The sequence below is a fragment of the Aulostomus chinensis genome, chromosome 23, assembly GCF_037954235.1.
Source record: "Aulostomus chinensis isolate RoL2024-O1b breed Wild chromosome 23, RoL_Achi_v1.0, whole genome shotgun sequence".
NCBI lineage: Eukaryota > Metazoa > Chordata > Actinopteri > Syngnathiformes > Aulostomidae > Aulostomus > Aulostomus chinensis.
This window is the reverse complement of record NC_141342.1, coordinates 22,524,273-22,537,225: the sequence shown is the minus strand read 5'-3', so window position 1 is coordinate 22,537,225 and position 12,953 is coordinate 22,524,273. Positions and strand designations below refer to the sequence as shown.

General features: G+C 50.9%; 1 protein-coding gene across 5 annotated transcripts in view; it reads right to left on the bottom strand.

Annotated features, from left to right (window-relative positions):
* Window positions 1-363: 363 nt before the first annotated feature.
* Window positions 364-12,953, bottom strand: part of LOC147240121 (thyroid hormone receptor alpha-B) — a 103,536-nt gene continuing 90,946 nt past the window's right edge. For all 5 annotated transcript variants that reach the window (XM_086196283.1, XM_086196284.1, XM_086196282.1 and 2 more), the window contains 6 exons: window positions 10,966-11,066; window positions 10,293-10,440; window positions 9,939-10,144; window positions 5,925-6,071; window positions 2,456-2,714; window positions 364-1,860 (listed from right to left, as the gene is read on the bottom strand). In XM_086196283.1, coding sequence (XP_086052409.1) covers window positions 1,610-1,860; window positions 2,456-2,714; window positions 5,925-6,071; window positions 9,939-10,144; window positions 10,293-10,440; window positions 10,966-11,066 — 1,112 coding nt within the window. In that variant the 3' untranslated portion in view covers window positions 364-1,609. The remainder of the gene's footprint in view (window positions 1,861-2,455; window positions 2,715-5,924; window positions 6,072-9,938; window positions 10,145-10,292; window positions 10,441-10,965; window positions 11,067-12,953) is intronic.

Genomic DNA, 12,953 nt, shown 5'->3' with positions numbered 1-12,953 from the left:
GTGTGTGTGTGTGTGTGTGTGTGTGTGTGTGTGTGTGTGTGTGTGTGTGTGTCGGCTGTGGGCAGCTGCCCTGTGTCCACAGAGGTGAGGTAGAGCCTGAAACCACAGGGGCAGTACTGCTGCCTCAGCCTGGGGGTGTGTCCACGTTGAGGTAAATGGTAGCCATCTTGGCATTAGCCTGCTCTCAGTGATGCCTGTGTTAAAAAAGGCAAATGTGTATGGAAGCCTGGAGGGGCCACACTGAGCTGAGTCAATGAGGAGAGGACTCGGAGCCCTGCAGGTTCGGGCGCTCTAGTATCAACACTGCTGACTGAGCAGTGCAACCAGTAAATGAGGCATTAACGTTACTCTGAGGTGATGCTGTGTGTGTGTGTGTGTGTGTGTGTGTGTGTGTGTGTGTGTGTGTGAATGTGAGAGAGAGCGAGAGAGAGAGAGAGAGAGCGACTGCGTCAGATGAGCTTTGCTGCCTTGCTGGTGGTTGGTGCTACTCAGGGAGCCCTACGTGTGACCTCTGGATCTGCAGTCAAGCTATTAAATCTTACGTCAACACAGCACCCCCCCCCCCCCCGTGCCCTCCGCCCCCTCTACTGCTTTCCTTCATTGCAGTAACTCCTCGGAAAGCGAAGGGCTTAATTGTCATTCATAAGATGGCAGGCTGCTGGCGTGAGCAGCACTGGCAATGACAAAGCAGATCTGCTCTCGTGTGTGTGTGTGTGTGTGTGTGTGTGTGTTTGTACTGTACTCCCGGGAGCCGGTCCTGGGACTAAGATGAAGGTAGATATGGAGCCATGGTCTGCACATTTTAAACACACAATTTCATAAAAATGGAGTAGTCTTGTAGAAACATAGCACCGGTTTCACTGATCTGAGAAGAAGCTCCACAAATAACGGTAACGGCTCAGATTGATCCTAACTGGGTGTGGTAGTACTACAGTAATGACACACCAGAACCACGATGCTTCAAGCACCTGCAGAAATTTCATCGTGTTGATTGCATGAATGCAAGCGGTTGACTGTCCCTGTGCTGAACGCATGTTCAGACGTAATACTGAGAGGTGCAGCCGGCGGCGGTGGCAACGGCGGAGGTGGGCTTCACAACAGGTTAGACCACCGAAAAGAACCAGAGAGGGGCAGACCCCCACGACGAGCGCTGCTCTGAGGAGCTGAGGTGGAACAGGCTGTGGCTGTGTGTGTAGGTGTGTGTGTGTGTAGGTGTGTGTGTGTGTGTGTGTGTGTGTCGGTGTGTGTGTGTGTGTGGCTGTGTGTGTGTGTGTGTCTTGGCAAATGGCTACAGGTGGGATTAGGTAAGACATGGTGCTCAGACAGAAGGGCCCCCACACGATTGGAAACAAGGCAAAGTAAAAGGAGGAGAAAGGCGGAGAGAAAGAACTAAATCCTCGATTTGTTTGACTCCTGCTGCTGCTGGTGGCTTTTTGTTGTTGTTGTTGTTGTTTCCAGTTTCCAAGTATCGGACTGTAAAATCAAGGCTGGAGAAATGCAGATTCCTGCGGCGAGGGTCTCCCTCCATCCCTCCTTCCTCAGTGAAATGACGGCCCTTCTCATCTCCCAGTTTGTCCCGATGTCATCGTCCCCTCGCACGGTGGCACCTTCACACCTCCTGGTCCTCAAAGACCTCCAGGAAGAGTGGTGGAAAGAGTTCGTTGGGGCACTCTACTTTCATGTGAAGGAAGCGGCTGGCGTGACACGCCCCAATCATCCGCAGGTCCGTCACCTTCATCAGGAGCTTGGGCCAGAAGTGGGGAATGTTGTGCTTGCGGTAGTTGATGTAGTGCTCAAACGCCAGCAGGTACGTCTCCTGGCACTTCTCGATCTTATCCACACAGGTGAGGCCCGAGCGGTCTGGAGGTGGAGGGATGGAAGAGTGGAGAGAGGAGGGATGAGGGAGGAGAGAGGAGGGATGGAAGGGTGGAGAGAGGAGGGATGAGGGAGGAGAGAGGAGGGATGGAAGGGTGGAGAGAGGAGGGATGAGGATGGAGGGATGGAAGAGTGGAGAGAGGAGGGATGAGGGGATGAGGGAGGAGAGAGGAGGGATGGAGGCGAGACAGCAGAGGACAGCGTTTCAGTTGCAGGGCGAGGAGACGTCACTGCGACACCTACAGCTTCACTCAGTCCTGAGTTAAAAAGCCACGACTCATCATTAACAACACTGGCAGGAACCCGCAGGTTCTCCGCCTGCTGCGGTGGCACTGTTGGAGTTCTCCTCTCACGAGGTTCTCCACGTCTTCCACCAGTAAACCTGCTGCACTCTGATAACTGGGACGACCTGCCATTATTAAGTACGTATTCAACACTGGTGGGACGCTCATGTCACGCCCGCTTCACTCCACCAGTTCCCGGTTGTTCCTCTGGCAACAAAATCAATAATGTTCCTATCAATAAAGTTTCTTTATTTGAAGGTTGCGTCAGCACCAACTCCCAGACAGAGAACACTCACCTGAGCTCATGAGCAGCACGGCCTGCAGCAGCGCCACCTCCGTGTCGTCCAGGTTGAACTGCGCCAGGCTCTTGCCCAGATCAAAGATGGCGTCCGACACCACACCCAACCCGCCATTCTTCAGCTGCTCACGCTTCACCGCCATCTCTCCACTAAGCGTCAGCGTCTCGCTCTCGGGGTCGTAGCGCATGGCAGCCCGCAGCGACATGATCTCCATGCAGCAGCCCTTTAACAGGATGATCTGGTCTTCACAAGGCAGCTGGGAGGGACAGTGGCGAGCAGACCATTAGTGGAACGCCAATGATGTCATCACCTCAATAGTACACTGAACTGAGAGAGTTCTTTGCTGAAGAACACCAGGATTGATCGACAGAAGCTCTGCCTCCTGGTTAATTGGCCTTCATTGGCTTGATTTGTCTGGGACATTCGGACCTGCAGCGCCGCCTCGGCTAAATGCTCATCATGCATTTACCGCTGCATCCATTCGCTCACAAGCAATACATTAATTTTTAGTGCTTAGACGAGCGGCGGCGGCGCGTCTGTGCATCCTGATCACTCATTGACGGCAGCAGCGGCGTGAGCAGATAGCAGGCGGGCGGAGCAGGTCCGCCTCCCTCTGCAGATTTAAAATATCAGTCAGGATGACACATGGACCACGAGGGATTGTCCGTTCGGAAAATTAAAACTTCCTTTGCCTCTGAAATGAAGAGAAATGTGAGGAATTTCTCAGCTCCCTCATTTGAGGACTGGAAGCCATCATGGAGCTGCTGGGAAACACGGCTGAGACACCAAACGGCGTTCCCTGCTCAACACTCCAAGGGTTAGAGTGCACACACATGTGGACACACACACACACACACATGCGTATGCACTCATACACACACACACACAAGCGTATACACTCATACACACACACACATGCGTATACACTCATACACACACACATGCGTATAAACTCATACACACACATGCGTATACACTCATACACACACACACATACGTATACACTCATACACACACACATGCGTATACACTCATACACACACACATGCGTATAAACTCATACACACACATGCGTATACACTCATACACACACACATGCGTATACACTCATACACACACACATGCGTATACACTCATACACACACAAACATGCGTATACACTCATACACACACATGCGTATACACTCATACACACACATGCGTATACACTCATACACACACACACGCGTATACACTCATACACACACACACGCGTATACACTCATACACACACACACGTGTATACACTCATACACACACACACGCGTATACACTCATACACACACACATGCGTATACACTCATACACACACACACATGCGTATACACTCATACACACACACATGCGTATACACTCATACACACACACATGCGTATACACTCATACACACACAAACATGCGTATACACTCATACACACACATGCGTATACACTCATACACACACATGCGTATACACTCATACACACACATGCGTATACACTCATACACACACACACACGCGTATACACTCATACACACACACACATGCGTATACACTCATACACACACACACATGCGTATACACTCATACACACACACACACACATGCGTATACACTCATACACACACATGCGTATACACTCATACACACACATGCGTATACACTCATACACACACACATGCGTATACACTCATACACACACACATGCGTATACACTCATACACACACACACATGCGTATACACTCATACACACACATGCGTATACACTCATACACACACACATGCGTATACACTCATACACACACACATGCGTATACACTCATACACACACACATGCGTATACACTCATACACACACATGCGTATACACTCATACACACACACACACATGCGTATACACTCATACACACACACACACATGCGTATACACTCATACACACACACATGCGTATACACTCATACACACACACATGCGTATACACTCATACACACACACACATGCGTATACACTCATACACACACACACACATGCGTATACACTCATACACACACACACATGCGTATACACTCATACACACACACATGCGTATACACTCATACACACACACACATGCGTATACACTCATACACACACACATGCGTATACACTCATACACACACACACATGCGTAAAAACTCATACACACACATGCGTATACACTCATACACACACACATGCGTATACACTCATACACACACACATGCGTATACACTCATACACACACGTGTATACACTCATACACACACACACACATGCGTATACACTCATACACACACACACACACATGCGTATACACTCATACACACACACACACATGCGTATACACTCATACACACACACACACACACATGCGTATACACTCATACACACACACACACACACATGCGTATACACTCATACACACACACACACACATGCGTATACACTCATACACACACACACACATGCATATACACTCATACACACACACACACATGCATATACACTCATACACACACACACGCGGCGCACAACTGACCAGAACCACACACTCATTTATCTTAATTCATATTAACCCAATGGAAACCCTGCACTGGAAATTCTGCAAACAATGTTTTTTCTTTTCCTCTCTGTTGTTGTTACTTTTTCTTTGTTTTTGTTTTTTCTGCTATTGTTGTTGTTGTTCGTGCCCCCCCCGTCTTCCCTGTCCTGTCCCTGTCCTCTCCTGTCCTCAGTCCGGTAGCTTCACCAATGAACCAACACATTCCTAATAAAGTGAAGCACAGATGGTGACAGCAGGAGTTGATCAGGTTCCTCCTTAGCAGAGCAGAACTGCTTCAGGACAACGAGGCAGCAGGAACATGGATGCTGCTGAACAGGACAGGGGGGAATGTTCTACTCGCTTCTATCCAGATGAAAGAGTTCTAACACCTATGGCCTCACCTGACGATGTCAAAATATACGTTAAGAGTTGGAGGACAGTCATGGCGGTGGCAGCCATGATGTCAGCAGCAGAGGCAGGATTCTCTCCTCTGGTATTTGTCATCTGTTTAATCAGTCGCGATGAACAACTCAGCTTTGCTTCTGCGGCGTAAACTCACATTGAATCCAGAGAACAAGAGTTGAAGACCTGCTGTACAGATTGTGATTGAACTGATCAGCCTAGTGTGTGTGTGTGTGTGTGTGTGTGTGTGTGTGTGTGTGTGTGTGTGTGTGCGTGTGTGTGCGTGCATGGAGACAGAGGGTAAATCCCTCTGTCTCCATGCCTGAGCTGTAAATACTGGTCTGCCCTGCACGACCCCAGGGGCCCTCAAGCTCCTCACAGAAGCTGTTGAATTCATGACAAGAACTAAATCACACATTTCCTCAGCAGACCGAAGCTTGGCGGTGTCCGCTGGGCGCCGTGGCTCTCATCCACCGCCACTCACCTCAGAGAACATGGGCAGTTTTTTGGCAAAGTCAACAACACGGGTGATGGCAGGAGTGATGATCTTGGTGAACTCGCTGAAGGCTTCCAGGTCCACCTTGTCTCCGTCTGACGTGGGGGCAACTGGGGACTGGCCGATTTTTTCTGGCTGGAAGGAAGGAAAAATACAGTTGGGGGAAATCAGGCTACAGAGAAGTGACAGAACCATGATGACAAGAAGAAGAGCAGCTGGACAGCCCCCCCTCCCCCTCCCCTTCTCCTCCTCCCCCTCCCCCTCCTCCTCCCCCCACACCCCCCCACTCCTGCATCAGCGTATTTGTAGTAGTGATACCACAGATTTGAAGCAACAGCGCAGCAGTGACTACTAACCCTGTAATAAACTGCATTGTATGAATTTGTAAAAACGGCGCTCAGCAGGGTCACATGGGTTTGGCGACGTAGCATCACCAGCGACGACTAGAGGCGGGATGTAGGAAGCTGCTTGTTCTCTCTTCAGCAGGTCCACACTTCTTCTTAAGTTTCATTAAAATCTTATTTCGAGTCCCAGTGTTCAGAACCGCGTGGTGGAGGTAAAAACTTCCACCTCATCACTGCTTAAACAGAGCATGAAATTAAATCTAGCATGGCAGGGAAGGGCAGGAGAGCGTCTGAGCGGCTAGAAAACAATAAAAGGCAAAAGAGGCGGAGCTACAATATGACAAGATGCAGCTGGAGAGGGAGCGGCTGCGCTCTTACAGATGGAAAAGGATTAGAGGAGTATCAATGAGTGCTGCAGCGCTTTGTGCAAAATAAAGCAGCAGAGGCAACACACTTTTCTAACCTTTTTGTTCCCTTCCTGCCCTGGGAGTTAAATTCAAGGCAATTTATCAAACCAGGACGGGTGAGAGGACTGGGACGTGCCAGCAGACAGACAGCGCCTTATTAGCAACTGGCTAATAAATATGAGAGGGAACTCCAATGATGGAGGCCACCAGTGTTGAAAATACTGTTTCATGCTGCAGTCAATAAAGTACGTGGGTGTGTGGGGGGGTGTGGACGACCCCCCGCCAGTGCACCCCAGAGTAATTATAGAAATACAAAGTGATGGACTGCAACTGAGGAAGTGATGTCATCCCAGCGTCAGCAGATTTCTGTCCATTCTTTTTGTGGAGGACGTGATTGAGGATGGCGGCACGCAGCCAAAGGCTTTCCTACAGTTCATGTCACTCAGCCGGCGTGTGGCGCCTCAGCAACATCTCCCCCCTCACTCACAGGGTACAGGAGTTCGGTTCTGGTGATTTTGGCGAGCTGACCGACGAAACTCCTCGGACTCTTATCTTTCTTGAAAAACAATAAAACACAGCGTCAATCACAGCCAATCAGAGACGAGGGGCCCAGGAGGCCACAGAGTGCTCACAGCTTCCTCCTCGCCACCCCATCCTGCTGCTAAGAAAAACTAAAATAAATCTCGGATCCACTCCTTCATTCCCATCCTCTCCAAAAACTTGTGCAATGCTGCCGCTCTCCTCATCCCTCCATCCCAACTGTCAGCCCTCCATCAGCTAGACTCCATCTGGGGACCCTGGTATACGGGGCCGTCTTCAGCGTCAACCGACCTGGAGGGCGGCCAGCAGAAACCCTTCGTGACCTTAAATCATCTTCAAGTGTTCCCCGACTTGGTTCTCACAGAGCCTCATCCATCCTCATCATCCGGTGGCAGGTCTGCATGCCGTTCCCACGTCGCCTCCGGAGCTGATAAGGCTCCATCAGCCTGACTCTCCATCACGACCTTTCTCAGAGCGCCGCAATCCAGCTAGGAACACCACGCCTACATGAATACTTTTGGTCTATGCAGCAGCCATGATGACCAGTGAGTGAGGGTGTGTGGATGCTTTCATGGACCAGATGATTGACAGGATTGGACTACAATCTTTCCTTGTCCCTGACATGATCACTTCCTGTTGGACTACAAAGTCACTTCCTCCCCTTCAAAGTTTCCATGTAAACTTCTCACTTCCATCGTAACTGTAGAACTCAAAAAGTAAACTTGTTTTTTCTTCTGAAGACGATCATAGATCATTGATTATGGCTGGTAAAGTGGAACATTCCAACCAGCAGGTGGCTCAGTCCGACTCAGCTGACCAGCGGCTGACGACTGCAGAGAAAGTTCGCCATGAAAATGGCTTTCTGCGATGACAAGGCCAATCGTGGAGTTTGAGCTCAACGGCCAGGAAGACCAACTATTCACAACTGAGGTCCGACCAGTCCGTTCAGACCAGTCCAACCATGAATCACCAGTTTTAGGGAGCTGAAGCCTCCAGAGCCTGATTCAAGACTGAAGCCTGAGTGAAGAGGAGCTGTTGATCCTTTTGGCTGCTGTGAGCTCTGACACAGAGGCGTGTCACAGCGGCGAGGACCAGTAATCTCCAAACCAGGTGATAGTCAGGCCTCTGAGGCACAAGACCCAGCTTAACAGGAGCCAACCTTGTGGCCTGTCCTCAGTCGTGGACCGCAGCCAGCAACCATAACTCTGTTTCACATGAGGCGTCTGTCATCGCCGAACATTCGGACGCTAAATTAAGTCTATAAAATCCGCTTGGTCTCAGTGACCCTTCCTGCCAAGATCCAGCAACTTGTCTGTGGCTCCCAGTTCGGACCCACGGGCCCGTTCACGGTGCTGCTGCTGACTTCGGTGTCCAAACAGCTGTTCTGACTGGACAGAACCATGAGGACCCACATTCATGACCAATAAGCCACCAACCTGCTTCCAGTTGAGTCGTACTCCCTCCCAGCGTCACACGTCCTCCTCTAAACCCCACACCCCGCCACATCCATCCAGTTGCCTAGCAACGCCCTTCTCAATACCTGCCATTACACGGCGAGAGCTTTCACCTCCTCTTCAGATGAATCGTTCCTCCCATTAAACACCCATTTACACCTCGCTGCTCCCTGGCGTGGACCCGTTTCATGATGGCTGCTGATTGGACAGAGAGAATTATTCTGGAAACACTCAAAACATCCTGAAGACGTCCGTCCAGCGTCTCTGCGTGAAGGACAGGCAGAGACGGAATAAACCTGAGCAGCAACTCACTGCCAAACCTGCCAACGACCAGACTGGGAGGAGGAGGAGCTCCCCAAAATGTAGAGGAGAGGGAGGAGAGGGAGGAGAGAGAGGGAGGAGAGGGGGGAGGGAGGAGAGAGAGGGAGGAGAGGGGGGAGAGGGAGGAGAGGGAGGGAGGAGAGGGGGGAGAGGGAAGAGAGAGAGGGAGGAGAGGGGGGAGAGGGAGGAGAGAGAGGGAGGAGAGGGAGGAGAGAAAGGGAGGAGAGGGAGGCGAGGGGGGAGAGGGAGGAGAGGGAGGCGAGGGGGGAGAGGGAGGAGGGACCCCGAGGATGGAAACAGAGGGGGGGGGAGTGATTAAAGCAGGAACAGAGTTGAGGTGTGGATGAAAACTAGGAGAGGAATTAGAACCGGTAAAGAGCCGCGAGGGATGAGGGAGATTAAACCTCCTAAATAATGAGGAAGGCTTTGACATGTAGACAGAAGCGTGAATCCGCAGCCTCGGATCAGTTCACCGCCACCGAATGCACACTGCTGTGTTGATAGGAGGCAAATCTGCCGCAGCGGCAGTCCGGCCCGCTCCTGCTGGCGCTCCCCAGCTGCACCTCCTCACCCTGACATTAACTTACGGACTTGAGGAGGCCGCTCACACTGAAGGTCTTCAAATTATTCTCCTTTCGCGCGAGAACATTCTGTAAGGGCGAGTACCCGTGTCACCGCTCTGCTCGGATCAGTGTGTCACCTCTTGTGAACGTGTCAAAACACGCCCACGGCCGCACCGCTTCAGGAAGTGAAACTTTAGACATAAAAAATTATCATCTTAGCCTGTCGCTAGAAAACTGGACTCTCTTTGAGCTGGACAACATCTCAGCAGCATCACTGGAAGGCCATGTTGCCATGGTGCCAATCTTCATCTTCCTGCCAGGCTCCGCGGACGTCAGCAACAAAAGGGCTTCAGGTGTCTGACATGCTTCTTACCAGGAATTTGCGTTTCTGTTTCCACTGAGAGCCTTGAGCGTTGGTGTGTCGATGGGCTTCCGTCACCATGTGGATCAGCTCCCACTCTGACCCGGTGGGCTCTGGACGGTTCTGGAGGGATTTCACCATTTCCTCCTTCTTGCGACGTTCCCTGTTCTCCTCGATCAGACGGCGTTTAGCGACCCGCTTGGAGTCGTCCAGCACCACTGGGAGGAGACGGAGGCTTCAGTATACATCTTCGACACAACAACTTCACAGCGTCGAAGATCATAATCAACGAGGCGTCTCTCGAGGGACGAGACTACCACTGGGAACTACTTCATGGAGCTGGTGTGTGTGCGGAGGAACACTCACAATCCATGGCCATTCCCACTGCGATACACTTCTTGAAGCGGCACAGCTGGCACTGGTTACGGGTGATCTTGTCGATGATGCAGCAGCCATCGTACTTACAAGAGTAGGTGGGGTGGAGGTTCTTTTGGATGGTCCTACGGAAGAAACCCTGGTGGCAGATAGAGAGGGATGTTTACAGACCGCCAGGAAGTTAAAAGGACCTGACGGCGAGCTGCCGCCGCCACGTCGGAGGCGATGTGTGTGTCGACTCTGTGGAGGTCATTGTTACTGTGAGTGTGATCAACACAACCTGATCAGATGTCGAGTGTACTGTGTTTCAGAGGAGGCCAGTTCAGCCTCACAGCCAGAAACATGTAGGACAGAAGGCCGATCAGCTGACGGTCCTAACCCACACCAGGCTGGGGTGGCGGTGACACGGTGAGCTGAGTAGGTCACTCAGAGCGCCGTGCTGCTACTGCAGCGTGATATCCTAGCACTGTAAGCTGGTGCATGATGTCACAGCAGTGGTGCATGTTCCTTACCTATGATTGTGAACACACCTTGTCTTTGTGATTGTGTCTCTGAGCTCACACCAGTCAGGTAGGCAGCTGAATTACAGTGTACATCTTTTGTTTTGCATTTCCATGTGTGTGTGTGTGCGCGCGCGTGTGTGTGTGTGCGTACGTGTTCACACCTTGCAGCCCTCGCAGGTAATGCAGCGGTAGTGGTACCCCGTGGCCTTGTCACCACACACCACACATGGCTCATCCTTCTCCAGGTAGCTGGGAATGTACCCTGCAGGGGCCACGATGTTCTCGTTAGACAAAGGTCAAATAGACCCCCTACACTACCCCCCATCACCACGGCCACAAAGACAACATCCTGTCTGCTGACTCTTTTCACTCAGAAATAAACTTCCCTGTCCACAACTAAGTGGGGATGAGAGCTGACAGCAGTTCATGTGCGACACCAGCGCCTCTAATTACTCACTCAGTGGTTGACAGGTCTCTTCATAGGGCCACCAACACTTGATGGTAACAACAACAACAATAATAACAACAACAGTAGCAAAAACACCCTCTCCATCCGAGTCCTTCAGCTGCTGGAGACATTAAACACAGTATGAAGTCTATAATTAGGACAGGAAACAAGGCCTGGGACTAAATATTGACACTGATACATTGGTACTACAGTTTACTGGTACTGCTGAAGACACGAGGAACATGAAGATCCTTGTGTTGACAACACATCGTACTGGTGATGAGAATTAGAGAGGAACACACACCAGAGCCATTAGACATCAGAAAACACAAAAGGAAACGGAAGAGGAAGAGAAAACTCTCCAGAAGACAACGGTTAAAGAACTAGGAAGAGGAGGTGAGGGAGAGGAAGAGGAAGAGCACCAACAGTCAGAGAGGAAAGATGTCAGCTGAGTGTTGGCAGCACAGACGACAGAGCTTCTCATCTGAGGGTGTGATTGGACACTCAGCCCAAAATCAATACTGCTGCAGCGCTCAGCCCCACCCACACCAGCCCAGGATGAGATGGAGGAGTCCAGGTCAGTGTTTCCCAACAGGACTTCCTCCATTTTCATTTAGCGAGGCAGCATGACGCAGGACTGTTCATACATGTAGACGTGGAGGACACGAGGGGACGTCAACTGGAGACAGATGCTGCTGCCAGCCATCCACTCAGCTGTAACACTGAGTGTTTATGGTCCAGTGAAACGGTTCATCACACTGTGATCACAAGTTAATATTCAAGCTGTACATCTGGAACTCTCGGCTTCTCATTGGAAAAAGGGCAAAATGCCAAAAACTATGGTAACAAGTTCATGTAAGAGATGTTAAAGGCACACGCCCACTTTTCAAGAAAGTCTGTTATTCTCCCATGTCTCCATAGTCAGAAAAGAGGATAGAGCCCCTACTTTAGGGAGCTGAGAGCCAGGCTAGTTAGCTTAGCACAGTGACTGGTAGTGGGTGGGAAGTGTTAGCGTAGCTGCGTCTCTGCCTGCATTAATATCAGGAGGGTTGTGTAACCTTGGTGATGAATACCAGTTTAACATGAGGAGACGTTGTAGTGGTAGAATCAGACACGTAGCCGGAACTACTTTCCTGACTGGGAGCAGTGATTTGACGCAGCACCTCCAAAGCTCCACTGGAACTTGGGTCAACAGAACCAAAGGTTTGTTGAGGACTAGAAGAGCGACTGCTGCTACTGATGATGAGGAGGAGGAGGAGGATTCCTGCTGGACACTCCAGCATCCTGGACCTGAGCTAGCTGATGCTAACACTTCCACCCACTACCAGCCATTGGGCTGAGCTAACTAGCCTGGACCTGAGCTAGCTGATGCTAACACTTCCCACCTTCCCACCCACTACCAGTCATTGGGCTAAGCTAACCAGCCTGGACCTGAGCGAGCTGATGCTAACACTTCCCACCTTCCCACCCACTACCAGTCATTGGGCTAAGCTAACCAGCCTGGACCTGAGCGAGCTGATGCTAACACTTCCCACCTTCCCACCCACTACCAGTCATTGGGCTAAGCTAACCAGCCTGGACCTGAGCTAGCTGATGCTAACACTTCCACCCACTACCAGCCATTGGGCTAAGCTAACTAGCCTGGACCTGAGCTAGCTGATGCTAACACTTCCCACCCACTACCAGCCATTGGGTGAAGCT